The sequence below is a fragment of the Castor canadensis genome, chromosome 7 (assembly GCF_047511655.1).
Source record: "Castor canadensis chromosome 7, mCasCan1.hap1v2, whole genome shotgun sequence".
NCBI classification, from domain to species: Eukaryota; Metazoa; Chordata; class Mammalia; order Rodentia; family Castoridae; genus Castor; species Castor canadensis.
In genome coordinates this window covers 61,030,916-61,056,632 of record NC_133392.1, presented here as the reverse complement: position 1 = coordinate 61,056,632, position 25,717 = coordinate 61,030,916, and the positions used below count along the sequence as shown (strand labels likewise).

The window sequence follows — 25,717 nt, the reverse complement described above, 5'->3', positions numbered from 1 at the left end:
TTCCCGTCAGCCTATTTCTCTCTACTTATGCTAATACTACACTAACTCAATTAATTTGGCTCAATAATGTCTTGTTATTTTCTGGTATAAAGCCCAGCTTTGTTCTTCCATGTATACTTTTTATTTGGGTGTATATTTTGGGGGATTAAACCCAGGCCCTCATGTATACTAAGCATGTGCTCTTCCACTGAGCTACACCCGCAGCCCTTCTACAGATTCTTGGCCTTTTGCATTTCTTATAAATTTTAGAATTGGCCTAAATTCCATAAAGTCTTATAACAGAAGCTCAGGATTTGGATTGGAATTGCATTACATGTACAGGTCAAATTAGGGAGCCAATTATTTATGCTATAGTTTACATCTAAGATGACCACTAAAGCCCATGTGTTAAAAAGCTTGGTCCTCAGCTTGGTGCTATTGGAAGGTGGGGAACCTTTAAGAGGAAGGGCCTAGTGAGGAGTCTTAGGTCACAGGAGGCATGCCCCTGAAAGGGCATGGTGGGACTCTGGTCTTTTTCTCTCTTTCTCTTTCGATTTCCCCACCATAAAATTAAAGAGCCTCATTCCCCAATCAGTCATGGACTGAAAACTTTTTTAAATATCTCAGGTAATGGTAATAGAAATCTGACTAACATACTTTTCCATGGTCTTGACTCTCCTAATTGACGAACATAGCTGTATTTCTCTATTTCATTATTTACCTCAGTACAATTTTTGTACAGAGGTCATCTCTTACTAAATTTATTCTTAAGAATGTGTTGTTCTACACCAGGTGCGGTGGCTCATTCCTGTAATCCTAGCTACTCAAGAGGCAGAGATCAGGAGAATCAAGGTTCAAGACCAGCCCAAGCAAAAAGTTTGAGATACCCCATCTCAAGCAATAAAAAAGCTGGTCATGGTGGTGCATACCTGTCAACCCAGTCACACAGAAAGTATAAGTACAAGGATCTTAGTGCAGACAACTGGAAATAAATGTGAGACCCTATATGAAAAAATAGCTAAAGCCAAAAGGGCTGGGGTAGAAAGCTTGCCTAGCAAGCAAAAGACCCTGAGTTCAAATCCCAGCACTACCAAAAATTTCATTGTATTACAATGCTATTATAAATTGAATTATTCTTTAGATTTCATTTTATGGATTGTTGCTGGTATGCTGACTTTGAATTCAGTGGCCGTGCTGGCTTCTCTGTTATAATTATTATTTGTGTTTGTGTGTGTGTGTGTGTGTGTGTGTGTGCGCACACACGAGTGTGTGAACCCCAAAAAAGGCTCTCCCCTAATGCTTTCCCTGTCTTCTGCCTCCTCATTCCCCTCAGGTCTCTCCCGTGAAGTGGTGCTGAGCCTCCTCCTCTAGGACTCCAGGACCTGTGAGCATAGAAGACCTTGTGTTTTCCTGGGCTTCTCTTCTGTCTCCTCTTGTGGCTGAACCCAACTGCCCACCTCATAAAGGTGATAAAATGTAAACCTACACTTTTATGACCAATTGACTTCCAATAAGAAAATGACTTGATTTTATCTACATGGTACACTGTCCTATATATGTCAACTGTGTCAAGCTTGTAAGTGTATTGTTTGAATCTTTCATATCCTTGCTGATTTTATGCTTGCCTACTTGTTTTATCAGTAACAGAAAGAAACAAGTTCAAGTATTTCACTAGAAAGACTGGGGTGTCACTCAGTGATAGAGTGCTGCTTGCTTCACATGTGCAAGATACTGGGTTGTTGATCCCCAGCACTGAGAAAAAAAGAAAAACTTTCAGTATAATTATACCTCTATTCTGGTCCATTGTTTTACTCTTTGCCCTGGGATCTCTTTTCTACACAGGTTGAATCTTCTTCTTTAACTTCTGTATTTGTCACTGAATCCATGAATGGGTGAACGCTCTCCTAGCACAACCAAGTCTGGTTTCCCACTGTTTCTGTTTTGCTTCACTCCCCAAAGCCTCACTCCCCAAATAATTAATGCATAAAGTCAGCCTTGCCTGAAAAGAAGAATAAGGGAAAACATTGAAGAACAACTGTTATATGACTGCCTGATCTGCAATCTTTCTTTAGATTTACAGGAATCTGGAACATCTGGAATGCCTGGTGACTGGTGGACCACAACAAAACCACGTCCAGAGAATCGGTTCCTGCAACAATCACTCCAGAGCCCACCTGGTTATGGCTAAAATTAGACTCTCCAGAACCCCACTTAAGCCCTTGCATCTGTGACCCCTGGCAAGATGAAACTTGAGTGGAAGCCCTCCATCTTCCACCAGCCAAGAAAGCTCTTTCTTCTCCCATCTCTCATTTCATGGTTACATTACTTTCAAATCTTTTTTCCTACCATTCTGCAGTTTATTTTGATTAAAAAGAAAAAAATCTCCTTTTCATCTTCTATTTCACTTAAGACCCTATTTATATAATTAACTCCCACTAATTTGTTTCCATTTCTGAAATGATTTGTCATTTCAGAAAAGAAAACATGGCTTTTCTTTACGGAGTTCTGTGTGAATGTTTTTTCAAATCTTCCTTTTGCCCAATTATCTCCTAGCTTAATTTTTAGAACCTTGATTTAGGCTTTAGTTCCACAGATTCTGTCATTCAAAAAAATTCTTTTTCTTCATTTTAAGATATTAAATTAGGGTTTTCATCTATAGGTGTGTCTTTCTAGAGACCTCTATTGACTAATGACCTATTTTTGTGCTTAGTCTCTGTTTCCTGTCAGCACCCTGAATGAGGCTGGGTTTCCTCTCTGTCACCCTTGTCTATTGCTGATGTTTAAATGAGATAGGTTTTCCTGTGCTCCTCAGTGGGAAGAACAGCAAGGATTTCTTGGCAAGATATATGACTACAACACCCTCTTCAGTTGTGCTAAAAAAGTCCTTAAATCGTGGCTTCCAGGGAGCCCTGCCCAGTGAGAACTGCACAATCAGTCTGGCCCCACTTTTGTCTGGCCCTTGGCTTTACCTGGCTCCCTGCTGTGCTGTCCAGTTCGAGGTCTGTGCCCAGCCATTTCTCCTCAGTACAGAGCTTTGTCTAGAAAGGAAGTTGGGCTGGTGTTTCAAGATTTTATGGGAGGATTTCATAGATTGTTAGGAGGATATGTTTACATAATGCAAAGCACATTACCAGACACATAGTGAGTGTTCACTGGGATACTCATAATTAAAAACCTGTTAATACACACTCGCTTGCACCTCCAGGTTAGTCCTACTCATAAACATGTGCTATTGTTTTTGCTTAGTTGGTTGGTTGGGGGTTTTTGTTTTTGAGACGGGATCTCACTAAGTCCAGGATGGTCTCTTGAGCTCCTGGGATGGGCTCCTACCTCAGCCTCCCCAGTTCTGGGACCAGAGGCTCACCCCACCATGCCTGGTGGACACAGGCTATATGCTGAATGTGTGTGGCTCTTTCTCACCTCTATGCCTTTGCATCAGAAAACCTCTTTCCATTCTCTGCCAGCTGAGGCTGGAAGAGTGACTCAAGTGGTAGAGCACCTGCCTAGGAAGTGTAAGTTCAAACCCCAGTACTGCCAAAAAAGAAAAAAAAAATTATCTTCCACCTGCCAAACCTGCAAGAGCATCTTATTCTGGTAACATCAGTGGGTTTATCCAGCCCCAAACCACTGTCCCCCTTTCTGGACCACAATGTCTCTTCATGTATAAGCCACACACCCCACATCTTAATGATGTTACACCAATGGCCTTTTATTTAGGTTTACTCTGTGCACCCTCTTATATATACATGCCCTCACTTAGTCTCCACATCAACACTGAGTGATAGGAATTTTTTTTAATTTGGTGGTTTGGGGGTTGAACTCAGGGCTTAGCATTTGCTAGGCAGGTGCTCTATCACTTAAGCCAGGCCTCCAGCCCTTTTTGCTCTGGTTATTTTGGAGATAGGGTCTTGCTTTTTTTGCCCAGGTCAGCCTGGACCATAATTCTCCTATTTTACATTTCCTATCACAGCTGGGTTGACAGGTGTACACCACTACCCCAACTTTTTCCTGTTGAGACAGAGATCTCACAAACTTTTTTACCCAAACTAGCCCACGCAATCCTTTCAATCTCATCCTCTCAAGTTGCCAGGATTAAGGAATTATTGATTGGTCTTAGTTTACAGATGAGGACAGTGAGGGTTAAAGGGATTTGACACTTATCTAAGGTTGATTGTTAGTCAGAAATGGTAGAGGAACCCCAATGAGCAGTCAGCCTGGTTTAATCACAATGTTGAAACTTCTATAGATTGCAGACTTTTTTTAGGATGCAATTCTGTCTTTTGCACCTCTGTAGCCCTGTGTATAATCATCAGTATGCTGTGTGTATTGAGTGTTTATTAAAGATGGATGAGTGTGCACAGTACTTTGTGCTGGCCAAATGCACGGGGCTTTGGGATTTGAGAAGGAAACTTCTCTACTGAAAGGCAGATGGAAAAGTCTCAGACACTGATCAATTTCTTCCAAAGAGTTATTAGTCAGACTCTTACTCAGCTTTTCTTCTTTTTTTCCACTCAGGTTTGAGCTCAGGGACACACTTGTATTTTCAGAAGTCCTTGACCACCAGTAATCCATCAGAAAACTCTCAGTGATGGCCAAACATGGCTGGACAGCAAGATCAAGTGACAGATGGACCCTTGGCACATTCACAAAACCCACACCGAATTTTTTAAGTCTATAATTTAAGAGTACCATTCTCATATCACAGATTTGTCATAAAAATTTCTTTCATAAAAATATCAGAAAGTTGGGAGCCAAGTGATGAGTTAGAAATCCAGTTTGTCCAGATGTTGGAATTTCCTTTAGATGCGTGTTTACTAGACAGCTGGCTGAGCTAGACTCCTCAGAGCACACTGGCCTCAAGCTAGAAATCCTGGGTTTGTACCTGCCCTGCCACTTGTTGGCTGTGTGATGTTAGACAAGTACTTCTTGCTGGGTCTCAGTTATTTCATTTAACAATTATAGATAACAATATTCTACATCACAACATTGTTAGGCATAGGTGAAATCACATCTGTAAAACTTGTAAGTTGTAAAGTCTATGCTCTGCACAATCAAAAGAGCCAAATAAGCTGCAGCTGCCATTTCTTAACCACTGTGAAGGGACCAGCAAACAAATCTGTGGGCTGAGAAGGCCACTAGGTGAAAGCAAAGGATGAAGTAGAGAAAGAAGAGGAGAAAAGCTATGATACCTGGAAGACTAATGCAGAAAGGACAGAAGAAAAGATAGAGCCTAAGGCCTTTCTATTTCCTATGAGTGCCAGGGGCCCTCAGGGAGATTCCTATAGTAAGATTCCTATAGTAAGATTAAGCAAAACAAAAACCAGGTGTGCTGGTGTGCACCTGTAGTCCCAGCTACCTGGGAGGCTAAAATGGGAGGGGGTTTTGTTTTTCGTTCTGGGGTTTGAACTCAGGGCCTGAACTTGCTAGGCAAGCACTCTGCCATGTAGGGTCTCACATTTTTGCCCTGACTGTAATTGCCTGGCACAATCCTATTTACATTTCAAACTGCGATCCTCCTGATCTCTACTTCAACAGTACCTGTGATATTGGTGTGAGCCACTGCACCTGGCTGAGATGGGAGGATTTTTTGAACCCAGGAGTTTGAGTTCAGCCTGGGCAACATAGCAAGACTCTGTCTCAAAAAAATAATAAAGTCTACTTTAAAACAATTCTAAAAGACAAAACACATCTTTCTTCATCTGCTTAGGCTGCTATAACAAAAATCCAATAGACTGAGTGAGAAATTTATTTCTCACACATCTGGAGGTTGGTAATGTGAATCAGGGTACCAGCAAAAGTGGATTCTGGTAAGGGCCCTTTTCTGGCTTGAAGATGACAGCCTCCTCTTATATCCTCACACAGTGGAAAGAGGGTGAGAGATCTCTCTGGGGTCACTTATAAGGGCACACACCAGTTCATAGGGCTCTACCCTCATGACCTAGTCACTTCCCAAAGGCTCCATCTCCTAATACCATTGTATAGGGGGTTAGTATTCAGTGTACAAATCTGTGGAGGTGCGTGTAGAGAGTTAGTCAACTTTCCATCACTATGACAAAATACCTGAGATAATCAGGAGGAAAAGGTTTATTTTGGCTCACAATTTCAGAAGTTTCAGTTTATGGTTGCTTGGCCCTGTTGCTTTAGGCCTGTGGCTGCCCAGTACATCATGGTAGGAGGGACTGATTGAGGAAGATGCTCACCTAATGGTGGCTGAGAAGCAAAAAGAGAGACAGAACAGGGCTGTGATCACAAAGTCCTCTTCAAAGGGTACAGCCCCAATGACCTAACTTCCTTCCATTAGGCTCCACCTCCTAAAGGTTTCACCATCTCCCAAAAGCACCACAGGCTGGAGACTAAGCCTTTAGCACGTGGCCTTTGGGGACATTTATGATCCAAACCATGGAGGAGGAGGGGACATTCAGTCACGACAGCAGAAGAGTCTACTTTTCCTTCTCATTTCCACGGATATACATCAACATTCTAGATTTCTGTTTATTAATCAAATAGAGATTAATGTAGTGAAAAGTCAAGGAGTTACATGTGCCCTCATCATGCTGCCTAAATTGGGTTGATCGCATGTGAAAATATTGTCCATTTGAATTTGTAAACACCGTAACATGCTCATAGTCACCATCTACCACAGGCTCAGATCCTGTTATTAAAACAGAACAAAAAAAAAAAGTCTGGGGGCGTGGCTCAAGTGGTTCAGCATTTGCCTAGCAAGTGGAAGACCCTGAGTTCAAACCCCAATACTACCAAAAAAAAAAAAATTCCCTTCATCTACATCTAATGTTGTGAAGTAACCAGTGGTTGCCGTACTTACCAGAGTGTTGTTTGTGTGCGTGTGTGTGTTTGGTTTTGGGTGGGGGGTTGGTGGCACTGTATATTGAACTCAAGGCTTCACACTTGCTAGGCAAGCACCCTATCTCTTAAGACATGTCCCCAGCCCTAACTATATTATTTAAAAACAAAATTAAAGTACAGAGCAAGATGTATAATATGCTTCCTTTTGTATGATAAAGGGAGAGAATAAGAAGTTATTTACACGAGTATCTATTGTGTGAAATACTGTGAGGAGCCAAAGACACTGAAAAGGCAAAGAAGGCTAGTGGGCCTGTGGAGGGAAGCTGGGAAGTCACAGATGGGGCAGAGAAAGACTGTTCACTACATATCTTTTTATATGGTTTTGACTTTTGCATCCTGGAAAGTGAATTACCTAATTTTGAAATTTAGTGGATAATTTAATAGCAAAATATACACATCTAAAGTAAGAATTAGTGACTCAGAACAAAGGCCTGGAGAAACCTAGTGCAGAGAGATGAAAAGTAGAAAGTTAGAAGAGGGTTAGGCACCTGGAGGAGAGGGAAAAGCTTCTCCATTTCTAAAGGATTCAAAAAAGGCAAAAACTAGAGACTGGGGCAGACCAGAAATATGACATGATCGTGGCCCAGATATTTTCCCAGGATGATGAATGATGTAGAGTCCAGAAGCACCACAAATCCCAAGCAGTGTGAATCTAAAGAATTCATCTCTAGATACAGAGTTCGTAGTAAACTTTCAATGATCACAACTGAGAAGACCTTAAAATCAGCCCACTCGCTAATCGTCAAGCAACAGTGAAGCAAAACACGGTGGCGTTATAACATCGAAATCCTGAAAGGTCAACCAGTAATGACTTCCATGTGCTGGCCAGCTGAAGTTATGATTGGAGAACAAGGATGAACTCAAAATGTTTAGACCAGCAGTGAGTGTCCATAGACACTCAGTGACAGCACTGATAAAGGGTCTATTTTAAGAAAAAGAAAAAATATCCCCAAAGAAAGCTGGGAGATGAAATAGTGAGAAAAGACACTGGTGAACATAGAAATATGACCAGACATTGACTGTGTTGCCAGGCACTGGCGGCTCCAGCCTGTGATCCTAGCTACACAGGAGGCAGAGATCTGGAGGATCATGTTCGAAGCCAGCCTGGACAAATAGTTCCAGAGACCCTATCTTGAAAAAACCCACCACAAAAAGAAGGGCTGGTGGAGTGACTCAATCCGGAATAGCATCCGCCTAGCAAGCGGGAGGCCTTGAGTTCAAACCCCAGTACCACCCCAAAAAGACAAAAACACCAACTGTGTCAAGTCATAGGATGAATAACTGATTTAGTTAAGGGAAAATAACAGAGGACTAACATATAGGACAGAGATCACACTCAAAACGAGAGAAGGTGGCTTTGGTTAACAGCAGGTGAGGTCATCACATCCCTTGGTGGGAGACCAGCTATGAACAACTTGAGACAGTTCAGAATACATGCTAGTACTTATGAGTAACCACTAAAGAATCAGAAATAGAAGGTGTAAGATCCAAGCCAAGAGATAAAGAAGAATATATCTTTCTTAACATTTCAATCAATAAAAAAAAAAGTGGGAAAGGAAGGAGAGGACACACAGAAGTGAAAAAAATACAAAATATGATGGTAGAAACAAACTCTGATAGAACAGCAAATGGAAGTGGACTTCATGAAGTTAAACAGATAGTCACTCTGGCCGGGTGACAAAACAAATCCAAACCTTAACAGAGACCCACCTAAAACAGAGAAAGCTAGGGAGTTTAACAGTAAGATGAGAGACTGTCTCTGTGACAAGAGTTAATCAAAAGAGGGCTGCTGCTCTTAAACATGGTTAGCATGGTAAATTTTATGTTATGCATACTTCACCATAATTAGAAACTAGCAAGGCATGGTAGGATGCACCTGTAATCCCAGCACTCAGAAGGCTGAGGCAGGAAGATCACAAGTTTGAGGCCAGCTTGGGCTATTGAAAGTTGGAATAGCTCTATTAACATCAGGTAGCATTTTAGCAAAAAATAAAAAAAGCATTATCTGGAATAAAAGTGGCCACTACATAATGATAAAAAGCTCAATTCACAAGAAAGACAAAACAATGCTAACCTGTATAGTGAGGCAGCCTCAAATATATATAAGGAAAAAGTTACAGAACTACAGCTGAAGGGAAAAATTAATCTACCTTCATCCTGGGAGATTTCACATGATTCTCTCAGTAATTAGTGCATCAAGAGACTACAGTTTGACATAGAACCCTACACCCAAAAATTCATATTGTTCCCAAGTGTGCAAGCACAAGGCTTGAACATTTTGTATATCATAGTGAAAATCGCCATTCACATGCAAGAGCAGGTGTCAAAGACATGCTCTGACCACAACACACATGTACTTAAAATCCAGAGCAAGAGATGGTACTTAAAACTCCACAAGCTTCAAAAGTTTAGATACACACTTTATAAATAGCTTCTAGGCCAAGAAGAAATCAAAAGGAAAATTAGAAAAAATTAAGAAATTGGACAATAACAAAAATGCTACATCCCAAAACTTAAGAGATTCAGTTAAAAAAAAAATTCTTAGAGCGAAAGGTAGACTTAAATACTTCCTGAGAGAAAAAAGACTGAAAATTAGTGACCTATGAGTTCATCTCAAGAAGTTAAAAAAAGCATCATAAGAGAAGAAGCCCAAAGAACACAGGGAAAAGGAAGAAATAAAAAGTCAATAATTAAATTAATAAAATGGAAAATAATGCTAAAATACAGAAGATGAATAAAGCCAAGCAGGTTGTTTTAAAAGCACCTGTTCAGCAAGACTCTTCTAGAAACAAAAAGAAAAACCATTAAAAATTCTGTGATCAAAAAGAGGTCACCACTTACTGGTTCAGAAGGATTTTTTTTTTAAAGAATGAGCAAAAGCACTATAAACAATTCCAAGCCCACAAGTGTGAAATGTTAGACAGGCTGTGAATTTTTCTAGAACAAAAACATCACTTGTCAAAACTGATGAGAGAGAAGAGAGAAAAGGGAAGGGGGGGAGGGAGAGAGAGACGAAAGAAAGAAAAAAAGAAAGAAAGAAAGAAAGAGAAAGAAAGAAAGAAAAGAAAGAAAAGCGAGCCTGAATTGAGCTGTAATTATTAAAGACATGAACTCAGTAGTTACAAATCTACCCAGCTACAAAAACAGAGTGCCATTTCCTACAAACTTCCATGGAATGGAGAAAGAGGAACAACTCTTCAACCCATTTTCTGAGACCAAGGGGAAATGTCTAGAACTGTGGGTAACACATACGGTGGGGAAGAGGAAGAACATCTAAGTTTCACAAACCTGCCAAGAAAAGTGATCAAAGAATTAACACTGGGTGAAGAAATAGACATCCAAAGCAAGAATTAGTGACTTGGAACAAAGACCTGCAGAAAAATTGTGACACATCAGGGCAGAGAGACGAAAAGGAGAAAATAAGAAGGGTGCAATGCACATGGAGGAGAGGGGGCCTGCCTGCTATGTCTCTAACCAGCATTCAAAAAGGAAAAAACTGGAAAGACCAAGGCGGACCCCATATATGAAATGACAGTGGCCTGGATCTTCCTCCAGAAAGCTGAATGCTGTGAATCCTCAAAGTCCAGAATCACTATAAATCCTAAGCAGGGTGAATTTAAAGAATTCACCTTTAGGTATAAACTTCACAGTAAATTTTCAAAGACCCCTTCATTACAGTTTGTGGCTGTAATTTATATGGTAGGCACAGTCCATGTAAGTAAACCCAGTCAGGATCAGTATCTTCCCTCATGCAGTCTATGTATTGTCTTAGTCCAATTCCGGCTACTGTAACAAATGCCCGAGACCAAGTAACTATAAAGCATGTCTCACTATTGCAGAGCCTGGGAAGTCCCGTGGTGCTGGCATCTGCTAAGCATCCAGCGTGGGCATCACTCAGTGAGACAGACCAAGCAGATCAGCTCTGGTCTCTCCTTTAATGCTGTCATAGGGGCTCCACCCTGATGACTTTATTTAATTCTAGTTATCTCACAGAAGTCCAAATGCCATTTATGTATGATTTTGAACATCAAGTTCCCATCACAGGATTTCTGGGAAGCAAACACTCAAACCTTCCCATAGCAGCTGGAAATTTTATAAGTAGAATAATTTATTTCTCATAATTCTGGAGCGGATGTCCAAGATCAAGGCACCAGAAGATTCAGTGCCTAGGGAGGGCTCGCTCTGTCCCATAGGTAGCTCCTGGCTTCAGTGTCCTCACAGGGTGGAAGGACAACAAGGAATGAATAGACTCCCTCCAGCCCTCTTATAAGGTCATTATCCATTAACTTCCAAAAGCCCCACCACTCATTACTTGAGCAATGGGGATTAAATTTTAACATGAAATTTGGAAGACACAAACATTCAAATCACAGACAGCATCTATGGAGCTTTTCTGTCAGAAGTAGATATTTTGTAACTTTAAAAAACTATCAAGACCAGGCACAGTGGTACAAGCCTATAATCCCAGCTACTTAGGAGGTGGAGATCAGGAGGATCACAGTTTGAGGCTACCCCAGGCAAAAAGTTCATAAGACCCCATCACAACTAATGGCTGGGTGTGGTTCTTTGCACTTATCATCCCAACTACACGGAGAAGCACAAATAGAAAGACTGTGGTCCAGGCCGGCTTGGGTATAAAGTGAAACTCTACCTCAATAATAACCAACAAAAAAAAAGGGGCTGCTGAAGTGGCTCAAGTGGTAGAGCACCTGCCTAGCAAGCCTGAGGCCTTGAATTCAAACCCTCAGTACCACAAAAAAAGAAAAAAAAAAAAAAAAGGATATCATCAAGACAGTGAAAAGACGACTCAGAATAGGAGAAAATATTTGCAAATCTTATATTTGATAAGGGTGGAGAATCCAAAGTATATAAGGAATTATTACAGATCAACTATAAAAAGACAAATAACACAGTTCAAAGTAGGCAAAGGATGTGAGCAGACATTTCTCCAAAGAAGATAAAGAAATAGAGGGAGAGGGTGGGGGACAGGGGGGAGAAATGACCCAAACAATGTATGCACATATGAATATATGAATAAAGAAAAGAAGATTAAGAAATGGCCCACAAGCACACAGAAAACCATGCAATTATTATCCATTTAGGAATGAAAATCAAAACCACAGTGAGATACCACTTCATGCCCAAGAAGATGGCTATGATGAAAGAAGGAAGGGAGGGAAAGAAGAAAGAAAGAAAGAAAGAAAGAAAGAAAGAAAGAAAGAAAGAAAGAAAGAGAGAGAGGAAGGAAGGAAAGACAAACTGGAAGCAGTGGCTCCTACCTGTAATCCCAGCTACTCATGAGACTCCCATCTCAACCAATGGCTGGGAATGGTGGCGAATGCTTGCCATCCCAGATATGAGGGAAGCATAAATAGGAGGATCAAGGTCCAGGCCAACTAGAGCATAAACATCAAGATCCTATTCGAAAAATAGCTAAAGCAAAAACGGCTGAGGGCAGGGCTCAAGTGGGAGAGCACTTGCCTAGCAAGCTTGAGGGCCTGAGTTCAAATCCCAAAATACCTTCAAACGAGAAAGACAAATAATAAGGGTTAGAAAGGCTATGGAGACATTGGAGTCTTCATACACTACTGGTTAGAATCTAAACTGCTGCAGCCACTTTGGAAAAATTCCCCCCAAAATAAAAGCTGGGGTTACCACCTAGCCCAGCGATTCTACTCCTAGGGAATGAAAACATAGGTTCATATAAAACTTACAGACAAAGTTCATTGCAGCATTATTCCTAATAGTCAAAACTGGAAAAAAAAAAACAGCCCATGAATAAACAAAATGTGGTATGTCCACCCCATCAAATTTCAACCACGAAAAGGAGTGAAGTACTGATGCATGCTACACCGTGCGTGAACCTTGAGAACATTAAGCAAAAAAAGCCACACACAAAAAAGCCTCATGTTACACGGCTCCATTTATGTGACATGTCCAAAGGAAGGAAACCCACACAGGTGTAAATAGGTTAGTGTTGGGGAAATGAGAACTGACTGCCAGCGGGTCCAGGGTTTCTACTGGGGAGCAGTGAAGATATCTTGAAATTGACCATCACTTTAAAATTGCTCAAAGACTATAATTAAACACAATACTACAATGATAAATCCACATCTCTCAAAGTCATTTACAGCATAGGATAAAGACTGCATAGGATTCTATTTTATTGATTTGTCAGAATGATTTAATAACTGCTATTATTGCACCTTGTAAAATTATCACTGTTAGTAATGTTAGAATGTTCTTAGAAGTGAAAATTGTTTTCATCTATATGATATTTCTTATATACGGAACAGCGTGTGTAAGGTTGTTAGTATAATTTTATTTCTGTCCCTCACTTTATTGCTTAGAGGTTTTGCTTTATATAGTTTGATAGATTATAATAGTTATGAAATTTTCATAACTATCATATCATCATTGCAAATTGTATTTACTTCTGTAAAAATCAACAATAGTTTCTCTAATGTTTTCACTACCTTTTTATTTTGAAGTACTGGGGCTTGAACTCAGGGCCTTCACCTTGAGCCACTCTACCGGCCCTTTTTTTGTGAAGGGTTTTTCGAGATAGGGTCTTGGAAACTATTGGCCCGGGTTGGCTTCGAACTTCAATCCTCCTGATCTCTGCCGCCTGAGTAGCTAGGATTACAGGTGTGAGCCACTGGTGCCTGGCTTTCACTGCCTTTAATTTAGTTGTACCTGGTTTTATCATAATCTCTGCTGTTTTTTAGATATTTTAATCTTGAAATGAGTAAATAGTTTCTGGATTATGTAAATTAGAATACAAAAAGAGCTTTTCAATTAATTTAATGTACTGATATAATTCTGATTTAAACACTGACAGAAAACAGAAAGAATGACACTTCAGTTACTGATAATAGAATATATCTTATTAAGGGATGCCAAAAACCATATATGATGAAAAGAGAAAAATCTATTACTCAGTAATAAATAATAATAAAACTTATTATGCATGCTGGGGTTACCAGTGAGGCCAGCCATGTTAGGTGGCCACCCTCCCTGCTTGCAGGTGGCTTACTGGAAACCCCCTCACCTGACCCCAAAGACTGACAAAGGGACAGTTGTTAACCTTAATCTTTGGGTGGGAACCAAGTACAGTTGAGCAAACAAGTGACCTAACCACAACTTATCTTGCTTGGTTCCCCAGCAACAGCACTCCTTAGTGACCCACAGGAAAATCTCCCTACCCAGTGACCTTCCTGATACTTTTCCAGCAGCAATCTGGCACTCGGCAGTGGGCTCTAGCTGTCTTGCTGGAGACCCCTCCACAGGCTCTCTTTCCCAAATAAAGCCTGTGCTGATGCTGAGCTGCCTCTAGCCTAACCTTCTGTGCCTCTCTTCAATCTAATGCAAGGCACCAAAACCAGGGAAGGGTGTGTAGGTTCAGTTCTCAGCTCTCCACTCTTGCAACCTGAAAAGCAGTGGGCAGCAGCAGCAGCTTTTCCCAGGTTAATTCCCAGAAACTGAGCACAGACTAGGGTCATCCTCTCCCCATCACCTGCTGCCTCCCCTCCCTTCTGTCACTCCATCTCTTCTACTCGTTTCTTCCTTTCTTTGATGGCTCCAAGAGGGATTACTCCCCACTGCTGGACCCCCATCTAACACTGGCCTTCAATTTTGGTGACTTTTCCCTTTTTTGGGTTTCTCTCACACTGACTGTCAGAGTCCAGGACTCTATCTTAGAAGCCCTGGTGCAGGGTAAGTTACTCTTTCTGCCTGCTGGATGGACTCACCTGTTATTTTCTGGGGATGCTTGTAAAGATGCAGGTGCACTGCCTCGGAAGCATATCGGAGACTTCAGTGGTTGAGAGGGTACTCTGGCCCTCTGATAGGTCTGTCCTAACAGGCAGAACCACCGTGGAGATTACGCACCACCTTTTTCCACAAAAATGGACTAGAGCTCCCGAGGAACAGATCTATGGGATGTCTCCTCCAAAACCTCCAGACCCTGGGTCTCACAGAAATCATTAAGCCTAAATGGCTGATTTTCTGCTATAACAGTCTGGCCCCAATATAAATTGGACAATAAAACCATTGACAAGAACAGGACACTTTCACTTTCCAAATTCAGTGCGATCTCAAAAACTTCCTCCAACACTATGGAACATGATCCAAGGTTCCCCTATATCTAAGCCTCTGTTTATCTCTACTCTAAACCCTCTATCTGTCAAAGTCGTTCACTTTGTCACAGTCTCCTCCTAAAAAAAAAAATCTCTCTCGAGTTTCATCATCTTCCATTAAAAAAAAACTCTCCTCCTCCTCTGACTTCGACCCACCTCTATGTCATTCTTTCCTCTTCCCTCATCTCACAAGGTATGAAAAGGGTTTAACTTTGAAACTCTTCTCTCTAAATCTGTCTCAGCCATGATGGAGGTTCATTTCACCCTCCTACTCCATATCCTGCTCCTGTCTCCTCCTGGCGTGGCCATCCCAGTGAGGACAACAGAGACAGATATGGATGAGGAGAAAAAAAAAAGTCCTACTCAAATTGGATTGTCAATTTTCTCAGCCTCCCGAGTGACTCACAGGGTTCCAGGGCTAAAAACATAAAATCAATTAAAAATCTAAATGACATATTGCAGAGGATTAGAGCTGCTTTTCTGTCCTGAACTCCTGGATTTTTTTTCCCACCTAATGCTTAGCCTCTAAACCTGTCTAAATGCTCTACTAACACTCCCTCTTTAAAGTCTTACTTTGGAGATGGGCCATTTTCCCCTTGCAGACATGTAAAGACCAGGGGAGAGGACGGGTCATATCCAGGTGGTGACCTTGGACTGGCCCGTCTGCTCTCCTGGCCAAGGCACCATGAGGTTGGGGTTACAGACCCATGCCCTCAGCCTTTCACACATGCCTTCAGCCTATGTGCACGCCTTCAGTCCTAAGTGCACATAGGCTGGAGAGACCAAAGAAAGAAAAAATTTCAATTTTCTGTGAAAGTTTTTATCTCCTACAAATGTCCCATATATTTAAAAGTTGGGATTTCAATACTCTGGGTTATGGAATTAGCTAAAAGACAAAAGGACAGCCTTTTTGGGTTGTGTCATGACTTCAATAAGTCATTTGGGCTTTTTTATTATAAAAGACCCCTTTTCTAAAATTAATTCTTGAGGGGCTAATTCATTCTAACTTTTCCATGCTTACTAAGATAGCAAGATATCACCAGTTTCAATGGAGATGTAATCCTTTTCACCACTCCATACCAGTCTGCCCCTTTCCCTGCCTTGCATACAAATTCTGATTTAAAGACTAATTTTTGATATAAAATAAGAGTGGGGACTCATGCATCCTGCATCCTTTGTCTGGAGGAGGATATGGGATAACAGCTCTACACCCAAAACTAGGCTCCATAAATTCACTTAAAAGATTTGACTGATAACAAAGTTGCTATAATCCAAGGTAAACTATTTTTACAAATTATTTAAAAAGTACCCTTTAGAGGTAAATCTAAAGTCTTTTAATGTTAAATAATTACCTGCCTCCTGGATAAAATGGACAAGGCTGCATTTAAGGAAGTTAACTATAAAAATAATATTAAAAAGTAAAAGGTTCTACATGGCCCCAATAAAAACTCAGCCCTCTTCTCTCACCTTCCAGAGGCAATGACCAAATATACCACTCTTACACCTGACTCAGATTAGGAAAAATTTACCTTCACCTTCATTTTATTTTCCAGTCAGTCCCCAACATTCACAAAAAAATTCTCCAAAAACTAAAAGATGGGCTGATAACTATAAAAATAAAGCCTATAAACAGCTTTAAAATAAAAAGCACATCTTACCTCCTAGGGAAAATTCAAACTGACTAGTCTATTATAAAAGAAAAAGACAATATCTAGAGCACACTTGGAATTAATGTAATTGTTTTGTGTGTCCTTATGTGGATTTTGTGTGTGTCTGTTTTTGTGTGTCTGTTTTTGTATGTCTGTAACAATTGACTTGTTAGAGACCAAAATCTGATAGCTATGGCCACAGTCTTACGGGAGACTGAGAATGACTTTTCTAACATTGACTCTTGTTTCACCTTATCAAGCCTCCCAAAAGAGTCTGAAAAAACAACATGGGACACATCTCAATCTGCTCGAAAATTTACAAAATAATTGACCAACAAACTTGCGGCCACTAAATTAATTTTTTCATGTTCTTGACCTCTTAAAACTATGCCTACTCAACTTGATATTTATGGCACACCTAATTTAAAGACTTTTTCACATATGCATGTATACAAACATACTTAGGATAAATCTTACTGTAAAATTAATGTAAAAGAATTGTTGCTTCTGTTTGTTCTCCCCCACCTCTTCTGCTGCTACTTTTAAGAAAACCTGTTTTTTCTAAAGTTTTTATGTCTAACTAAATGAGGCATTCAAGAATTATCTTCTGCCTAGGACCAAAGAAAAATATTACATGAACAATAACCTTGATCTGTTTCATTCTGTAATAAGTGTAATTTACATTCAACTCTTTTATAATTGGATCTATTAACAAATATTTTTACAAATTGCTTATTGGATAAAGAAATAATTTAGGATTGATTTTCTTCCTGGGTCTGTATTAAATATAATACTAATATTTTATTTTGTTGAAAAAAACAATTCTGTCTAAATTTAAATTTTTATAAGTTATTTCAAAAAGCAAATTAGAAAGGTCTTAAACTTATCAAGTTTATGTGTGTAATTAACTTGACTACAATTTTTAAATGCCTAAAAATTTCTCTAAGGTCAAAATTTAGTGTGTTAATATAAAACTAGAACTTAAGTCTATGTCTATAACAACAAGGCTGTCTTAATATTGTTCTGCTCTGAGTAACGTCTGTAAGAAACTGGCTTTAAAAATTTTTTATCAAAATAATCATGTGTTTTCTGTTGATCTTGTCAAGCCTTTGACTACTTAAGAAAGTAAACCTTAACTAAATCAGAATTCAAGTATCTGTTCATATAAAAGTCTCTTAAATAACCTCCTTCTAACTGTGTGGTAAAACAACTATTATTCTAAGTAATTCTAAGTTAATTCCCTATGTATCTGTGACTAAAAGTATGTAGAGTTGCGTGTTAGACTTTATCTAAATATTGTACAAACTTTTATAAAATTAAGAGTGTGTTAAACTTTCTTCTAAATTCAAGGTGGAAAATTAAAATTACCTCACTTAATTTTTAATCATGTTTGGAATATAATTATTTCATGAAAATTAGTAATTTTACTACCTGATTGATATTTTGATTTAAGACTTAACCATGGGTGTTGAGGGACTCCCCAGGTTTTCATCCTAAGGCAAGGAAAGAATTTGTCAAAAAAGTGAGAGATTTGAAAAGAAATTCCTTAATGATTGCATCAGCTTGTGTTGGTTTGTTCAAATAATATTTTATTACAGTGGATGACAGTGATAATAAATTTTCGGTTTACTGTTCTAAAAAAAGTGTATCAGTTTAATACATGTAAAATGACCAACTAATGTTCTCTTTAATTCAAAATACATTACATCTAGTGCCTGCCTAGCAAGCATGAGGCCCTGAGTTCAAACCCTAGTACCCCAAAAATAAATAATAAATAAAACAAAATACATTACAACTAAACCTGGTCAGTAAGATTCTTAACATTTCTGCTGTTTGTAATCTGTAATATTAAAAAAAAACCTCTGCCACTTGGGCAATCCTATTTAAAATCTTCCCTACAATATTTGCCTTAACCAAATGACAGTTATTGTATACTAAAATGCATTTGTACATTAGGAAATGAGATTATTTGGGATCAAGAGCATTGTCCCCCTAACTCATAAGAAATAAAATTTTGGCTTTTGTCAGTACTGTATGCCTACTATCTTACCTAACCAAAATTCTACATTTTATTCCCTCCCCCCAAAAAGCTAAATTAATATATATCTGATATCTATATAACTGTAATGTTAACTATTGTTGGCTCCTTTGTAATGTATTTATACTCCCCATTATATATGCCTTCTAAAATACAAAGCTTAGAAAAAAACTTTTACCACGTAGATGTTCTCCAAATTAAAACTGCTAGTGATGCTAGGCTTGTGCAGGCTTGTGTCCTTATACTCCTGACTGTAGGAAGGAGCACTTAATGTTGCTGTTGAAATGCTGTCACTCAGAATTATTTTCCTAAAATGTTGTGTACTAGAAAAATAACTAGCTGTTCTGACAATTGCTCAATTACTTTTCAGTATTTTCCACATGACTATTCTAAGTCGTATCATTCACAGTGTGGATCCTACTTGGAAACATTTACAATCAAACCCAAAAATGACTAACAAGCATTTATTTGTCAATTGAGTCAGCCTTTTAAATATTTGCTTTTGTTGGCTTTTTTAATTCCCCTTGTAAAACTTTTAACTATTCTCTGTTGACATTCTGCAGCACTTTTAAGATGTCAGAAACATCATCTATAAGACAGACAAAATTAAAAATGGATGCCAGGTGAACACTTCTTCTAAACCTCTTGTTGCTTAAATTTGGCTAAAAGGGTCTAGTTGGCACTGATAATACAATAATGATACACTGATAATACAATAAATAATAATGCATCATTTATTATTGGAACTTCCAATGAAGGACTAATTAAATCTCTGTACATATTCAAAATGAAGAGGATGTTCTAAAATTGATTGTGGTGATATATGGCCAACTATGTGAACATACAAAACACCATTGAGCCGAACCACTTTAAATGGGTGAAAATATGGCGTGTGAATTAAAGTTGTTTTTAAAAACAATATAGACAATGCCTGGCAATCAAACAAATTGTGTCCTTGTTAAACATTGTGTCTCTGGGGAAGGCTTAATGCACATTTCAAACACTCAGTTTCAACCAGGTAGGACATCTGACATCAATGACACGAGCCAAGCACAGATATAACCTCAATGTCATCACAACTCTTTAATGGACACCCCACCAGCACCTGCCCCCATCTCCCAGACATCAGCCCCTTCCCCACCTTCTAAATGCACATTCATCAGGGTTCTGAAGATCTCAAAGTCCTCCTTTGGATTTTCAGGTGAGGTAACTCAGGCTCAGGCAGCAGTTAATAGCTACTGAGAGTCACGTGGCAAGTTTCTGGAGAAGGTGGGCCAGAGCCTGTTCAGAATCTCGCCTCTCCTTGCCTACACATTTTTCCAGTGTTTCCATGCTGGCCTTCCCAGCACAGTCAGGGACTAACCGTCTCACAGCCTCTGCATCCAAGTCATGCCACGGTGAGGGCCGAAGGGCTCAGGAGGCTGTAATTTCTGGGATAGGGAGGGGAGACAATGGGGCCAGGTTCCGAGAATTAAGCAGAAGGTCTGGTTCCTGTAAGAGCAGGGACAGAGGGATGAGCCTTGAGATGTGACCCATGAGATGTGGTGTCACATGTGGTCTGGGCCATGTGGCCTCGTGTTCCCACCACACACACAGTTGGAGGTGTTGAGAAACCAGCCCCCCACTTACGCACTTGTCCCCACCTCAGAACCAGTGTGATTTTGTCCCCAGAAGGTCCCCTATGAGTCACTCCACCCATGGACACCTCCCCCACCCTGACCTCAGGCGTGGTAGAATGGAGAAAAACTGACCTCAGTGTCAGGTTCCACCTGATCTTTCACCAACACCCACATGTTGCCCAGGGCAGGAAATGGACACAGGTTTGGACATCTCTCTGCACTGCCCCAGAGAAGGGACAGTCACACACATTGACACTGATTCACCTTGTCTTCACAACCACCTCTGGGGTCGACATTATTGGTATCCCCACTCTTGGATGAGGACATTGAGGCTGAGAGGGTAAAATGCCTTGCCTAGCCACACAGCTAGTGCCTGACTGAGCTGGCCATGCCTGGGTGGCTCTCAGCTCCTCTCCTGGCTGCCTTGCACATCTTACACACACAGATCTGAAACGGAATGACCAACACGCCAGAGTTCAAGTGCCTGTGTCTGGGCTCCGAGCAGCTGTATGGCAGATGAGCCCTGGCCCTGAAGCTTGTTTCCTGAGGGCTGTCAACAGGCCCGGATGAGGAGGTGATGACACTGGGTGCTGGTGGGACCTGTGGCCACAGTTTGGGGGCGGGACAGGAAACAGAAGTGATGTGAGCGTGGCCAAGGGTAGAGGTGCACCTGCCTGGGGACAGACACCACCATTTCAGGAGCCTCTGGTGGAGAGTGAGGGCATCTGGCAGCAGCTTCTCCCAAAGGACTCCAGGTAGGGAGGAAGCCTGGTGAGGAGCAGGGAGGCTGGGAGCCTCTAGGTCGGGGGGGGGGGGGTGAGGCTGCCACTTTGGGGGAAGAACCTGATGGAATAGGAAGTGCCAGACCCTAAGACAAGAGGCCTGGGTGTGAGGAAGCTCTGGCCCTCCTTTGCTAACACGCTGGGCAACCTTGTGCCCGCTCTGAGCCTCAAATATAAGAAGTTAGTGTACAGTTTCAAGTTCCCTTTAAGTGCTGACAGCTAAACATCTTAAAAAGTTGGAAATAAGCAGGGTACCATGTCTCACTTGTAATCCTAGCTACTTGGGAAGATCAAAGTTCTAGGCCAGTTTGAACAAAAAATTTCCAACCAATAAAAGTTGGCATGCCTGTCATCCCAGCTATAGTCCAGTCTGGCCCAGGCATAAAATGAGACCCTGTCTTAAAAATAACAAAAGCTTTCTTTGGCTGGGGGCGTGGCTGTAGTGGTAGAGTGCCTGCCTAGCAAGCAAGAGGCCCCGAGTTCAACCCCAGTAACACACACACACACACACACACACACACACACACACAAAGCTGGAAATGAAATAGGCTGGGTAAGGTGTTGCATACCTGAAATCATTGCAAGTTTGAGGTCAACCTGGGCTACACAGTGAGACACTGTCAATAAAAAAATAAAATAAAAACAACAGGACAATGGAATGAGTAAGTGGTCACAAACTGCACTAGACTCCTAAGCAGGATGATCACAGGGCCTGAGAAATATCTCCTGCCACCTCTTCTCTCCCCAGCCCTGCATCCTGTCAATTCCGCCTCCAAGTCACTCCTTGGGTATTGCATGGAGGGCTCCAGCAAGAATGTTGGGACATTCCTGCTTCCCATAAGCCCCTTGTCTCAGAACCTGCTGCCCCTGTCAGGCGCACAGGGATTAGGGCTCTGAGGAGCTCAGTTTGGAAGGGGATGGAAGGGATTCTAAATCAAAAGCAGGCCTGGGGGAAGCCCCTGAGTGAAAAAGAACCTTCTAGCTAATCGTCCCCCAAAAGTGGGCAACAAGGGTCTGCAGAGCCTGGTGGGAATTTGAAGAAACCTGAGCACTGAGAGGCTCTGAAGAGGAAATCTAAAGGTCCCTCCACACCATAGCAAGGGCGTGGGCTAAGACAGCTTTTCATTCCAGAGTTCAGGCTGGTGCTCCTCCATGGGGCTCAGAGGGCTGCACAGTGCAAGTGGTAGAGTAAGGGTGGTGTGTGACCTTGTTTCCAATTTGCTGAAGGGCTCCGTGGGAGAGACAGATCAAAGCTAGAAACAGAATAAGAATCAGGTGAGCTGTTGTGAAGCTCAAAATGCCACTTCTCCAGAACCTAGGCTTTCTCAAGTCCCCGTGCCCTCCCCCAAACTCCCTACAGCTACTCTGTTCCCTCTTTTGTGGCCAGGGCCCCCTCCTTGCCAGTTGTGTCCTGGGGACAGAGCCATCTATCTAGATGCCCATTAGACCTTAGATAGTGAAATCCTAGCAAGCAGCATCTCCTGGCTGTCTGACTCTGGGCAAGACACTTACCCTCTCTGGACCCATTGACCTTCTATAATTTTACATAATCTCAGTCTCTTTCCTTCCACAGCTGTGGGTGGGGAAACCAACAATCCTCTGTCTCTCTGCCCCAACTTCCCATAGCTCACAAGGTTCTATTCCTGCAGCTCCATGGCAATGTACCTGCTCCTCCTAGCCCTTCTCCTGCTGCTGCCCTCACCTGCTCCTGCCCCCTGCTACACAGCTGCTCGCTCGGAATGCAAGAAAAACCACAAGTTTGTGCCTGGTTCATGGCTGGCTGGAGAAGGTATAGACGTGACCACCCTCCTTCGCTCACGCGCCTTCCCAGTGGACACCCAGAAGTTCCAGCGACCTGACGGCACCTGCACACTCTGCAAAAATGCCTTGCAGCAGAATGCTGTGCAGCGCCTGCCTCTGGCGCTCACCCACTGGCGTGCTGAGGGCTCTGGCTGCCAGCACCATGTGGCCAAGGCCAAGGTCAACTCCATTGAGGGAGTGGCCCAAAAAGCGGCCGCCAACATCCGCAATAACTGGACGGTGGGACTGGACGTGAACCCCAATCCCAGCATCAACTTACATGTGTCTGTGGCCGGCTCACACTCCAAGGTCACAGACTTTGCAGAGCAGAAGAATCGCCAGGACCAGTACAGCTTCAACACTGACACTGTGGAGTGTCGCTTGTACAGGTGAGAGTCGGGGCAGGTGCAAGATTGGGAGTTGGTAAAGGAGTGGAAAACGCCAAGTGGTCTAGGAGCTCTGGGATGGCAGGGTGGGAACACAAAGGTTGCTTCTACCAAGAGAAGGCTGCCATCCTGGCTCTCAGACTTCAGGTGGGAACAGCCTGTGATTTCTGCCTCCATGAGAACCCAAATCTAGAAGGGCCCATTGAGAGACCAGGCAGAGAGCATGTAACAAGACTGTGCCATTTAGATCCAGTGAGAGCCCAACACCCTCTTTCCTGGGCATGCCAGCTTCCCATGGGGTCCTTCCTGGGTAGAGACAGGGACAGACCTGGCCAAGTCCTCCCTCCTCACTGCTGCGTGACCTTGGGCATCACTCTTCTCCTCTCTGAGCCTCATTCATCCACTCAACCAATAGTCTTGCCTTTCTTATGTCAGAGCTACACCTCTGAGCAACCACAGCCACCATCCCAGCCTCCAGGGGACAGAGAGTTTGGGCCTCGGGTCCTACATCAGGCAATATATGGTTGCCATAGCCAATCCCAAGTCACCTGCTTGGATTTCTCGGGCTTAGAGACCACCTTTCCTCCAAAGTGAAAGCAAGAAAGAAGGGTGGGCAATTCTTGCCTGCAGGATGAGGGCAGTCAGGAGCCCAGACACATGGGTCCAATCCCTGGGACAGATGGTTGAAAGCCAAATGACTAGGTTCCAAAGGTACATAGATGTCATCCATGTGTGTCACTTCTTTACAATAAGAAAAAAAATAAAAAGCTTCACTTTGAAAAAGAGGAGCTAGTGGACTAGAGGTGTGGCTCAAGCAGTAGAGTACCTTTAAGGAAAGGAGATCTTAAATTCCACCCGCCGCCGGGCCCTCCTAATCCTCCTCTCTCCTCACAGTTTGCACCTGGTGCAGAGGCCCCCACTGCACCCCGATTTCAAGAAGGCACTCAGCAGCCTGCCCCCCCACTTCAACGCCTCCACCGAACCTGACTACAAAATGCTCATCTCTACCTACGGCACTCACTTCATCCAGTCCATGGAGCTGGGTGGCCGCATCTCATCGCTCACAGCTCTGCGCATCTGCAAGCTGACCCTGGACGGGCTCACAGTGGATGATGTGGGGGACTGCCTGGAGGTCGAGGCCCAGGTCAGCATCACTGGCCATGCCACCTCCTCATCTGAATTCAAGGCCTGTGAGGAAAAGAAGCAGAAACAGAATATGACTACCTCCTTCCACCAGGCCTACCACGAGCGCCACAACGAGGTGGTTGGTGGCCATCATGATTCTATGTATGACCTGCTGTTTGGGAACCAGGCTGGGCCTGAGAAGTTCTCAGCCTGGGTGGCCTCATTATCCAGCAGCCCTGGCCTGGTTGACTACAGCCTGAAGCCTCTGCACATGCTGGTGAAGAGGCAGGACCCGCGGCGGGAGGCACTGAGGCAGGCCCTGGGCAAGTACCTGATGGGCAGGGCGCGCTGGAGGGACTGTAGCAGGCCCTGCCCGCCCGGACAACAGAAGAGCTCTAGGGACCCGTGCCAGTGTATGTGTCACGACTCAGGGGCCACCAACCAGGACTGCTGTCCACGTCAGCGGGGCCTGGCTCGGCTTCAGGTGACTATCATCCAAGCATGGGGTCTATGGGGAGATACAGTCACCGCTTCTGACGCCTACGTGAAGGTCTTCTTTGGTAAACAGATGCTGAGGACCGAAGTCATATGGAACAATAACAACCCCAAGTGGAAGACCCGGCTGGACTTTGGGGACGTGCTCCTGGCCACACGGGGGCCCCTGCGGGTGCAGGTCTGGGATGCGGATCATGGCTGGGATGACGACCTGCTTGGCTCTTGTGACCGGTCTCCAAAGTCTGGCTCCCATGAAGAGAACTGCCACCTGAACCACGGTCACCTGCAATTCCTCTACCATGTCACCTGCTTGCCCCACCTGGCTGGGGGAACCTGCCTGGAGTATGCCCCCCGTGGGCTTCTGAGGGAGCCTCCAGGAAACCGCAGTGGGGCTGTGTGGTGAGAACAGAGAGTTGTGAGAGGGCCTAGGCTCTGACTCCAGGGTTTGCACAGCACACGCAGGGACTGTCTTCACATTCCCATTACACAGGTAGAAACTGAGGCTCAGACATCTTTCACGGATGTAACTGAGTTCACAGACCAACCCCGAGCCTCCCTGTCCAAACTCCTCACCCTACCACATCCTCGAGTTTGCTGGTTACACTGCCCAGACCACAGCCTCAGCTGGGAGCCAGGCAGACAGCCTAGAGAGAAAGAGCTGCTTAGAGCTCATTTTTCAGACCCTTCCACTTGCAGCTGTCTTTGGTGTGGCGAGTTCTTCATTGTATCAGATCTAACCCCTCTGCTCCAGTGGCTCTTTGTCTTCCTTTTGTCCCCTATGTTGCCTTGCAGACAAATCACATACAACTTGATAGAAGGTTAATAAATGTAAGTGACCATCA

The 25,717-nt window shown here is 42.7% G+C and overlaps 1 protein-coding gene and 1 long non-coding RNA gene across 3 annotated transcripts in view; one reads left to right on the top strand and one right to left on the bottom strand.

The window, feature by feature from the left end:
- The window catches only part of LOC141424628 (uncharacterized), a 33,026-nt gene extending 17,337 nt beyond the window's left edge, over positions 1–15,689 (bottom strand). Inside the window, exons 1-2 of the long non-coding RNA XR_012449501.1 lie at positions 15,555–15,689; positions 14,595–14,700 (exon numbers count right to left, since the gene is read on the bottom strand). This is a non-coding gene — a long non-coding RNA (uncharacterized lncRNA). The remainder of the gene's footprint in view (positions 1–14,594; positions 14,701–15,554) is intronic.
- A 5,225-nt stretch (positions 15,690–20,914) lies between these two features.
- On the top strand, positions 20,915–25,717 carry Prf1 (perforin 1). 2 transcript variants are annotated; one of them, XM_020162135.2, is made up of 3 exons: positions 20,915–21,042; positions 22,719–23,258; positions 24,150–25,717. In XM_020162135.2, the coding sequence occupies exons 2-3, from the start codon at positions 22,723–22,725 to the stop codon at positions 25,276–25,278; spliced, it is 1,665 nt and encodes a 554-aa protein (XP_020017724.2). In that variant the 5' UTR covers positions 20,915–21,042; positions 22,719–22,722; the 3' UTR covers positions 25,279–25,717. The 2 variants fall into 2 exon arrangements, with proteins under 2 accessions (XP_020017724.2, XP_073935174.1); XM_074079073.1 differs by having other exon boundaries at positions 20,958–21,042; positions 22,696–23,258.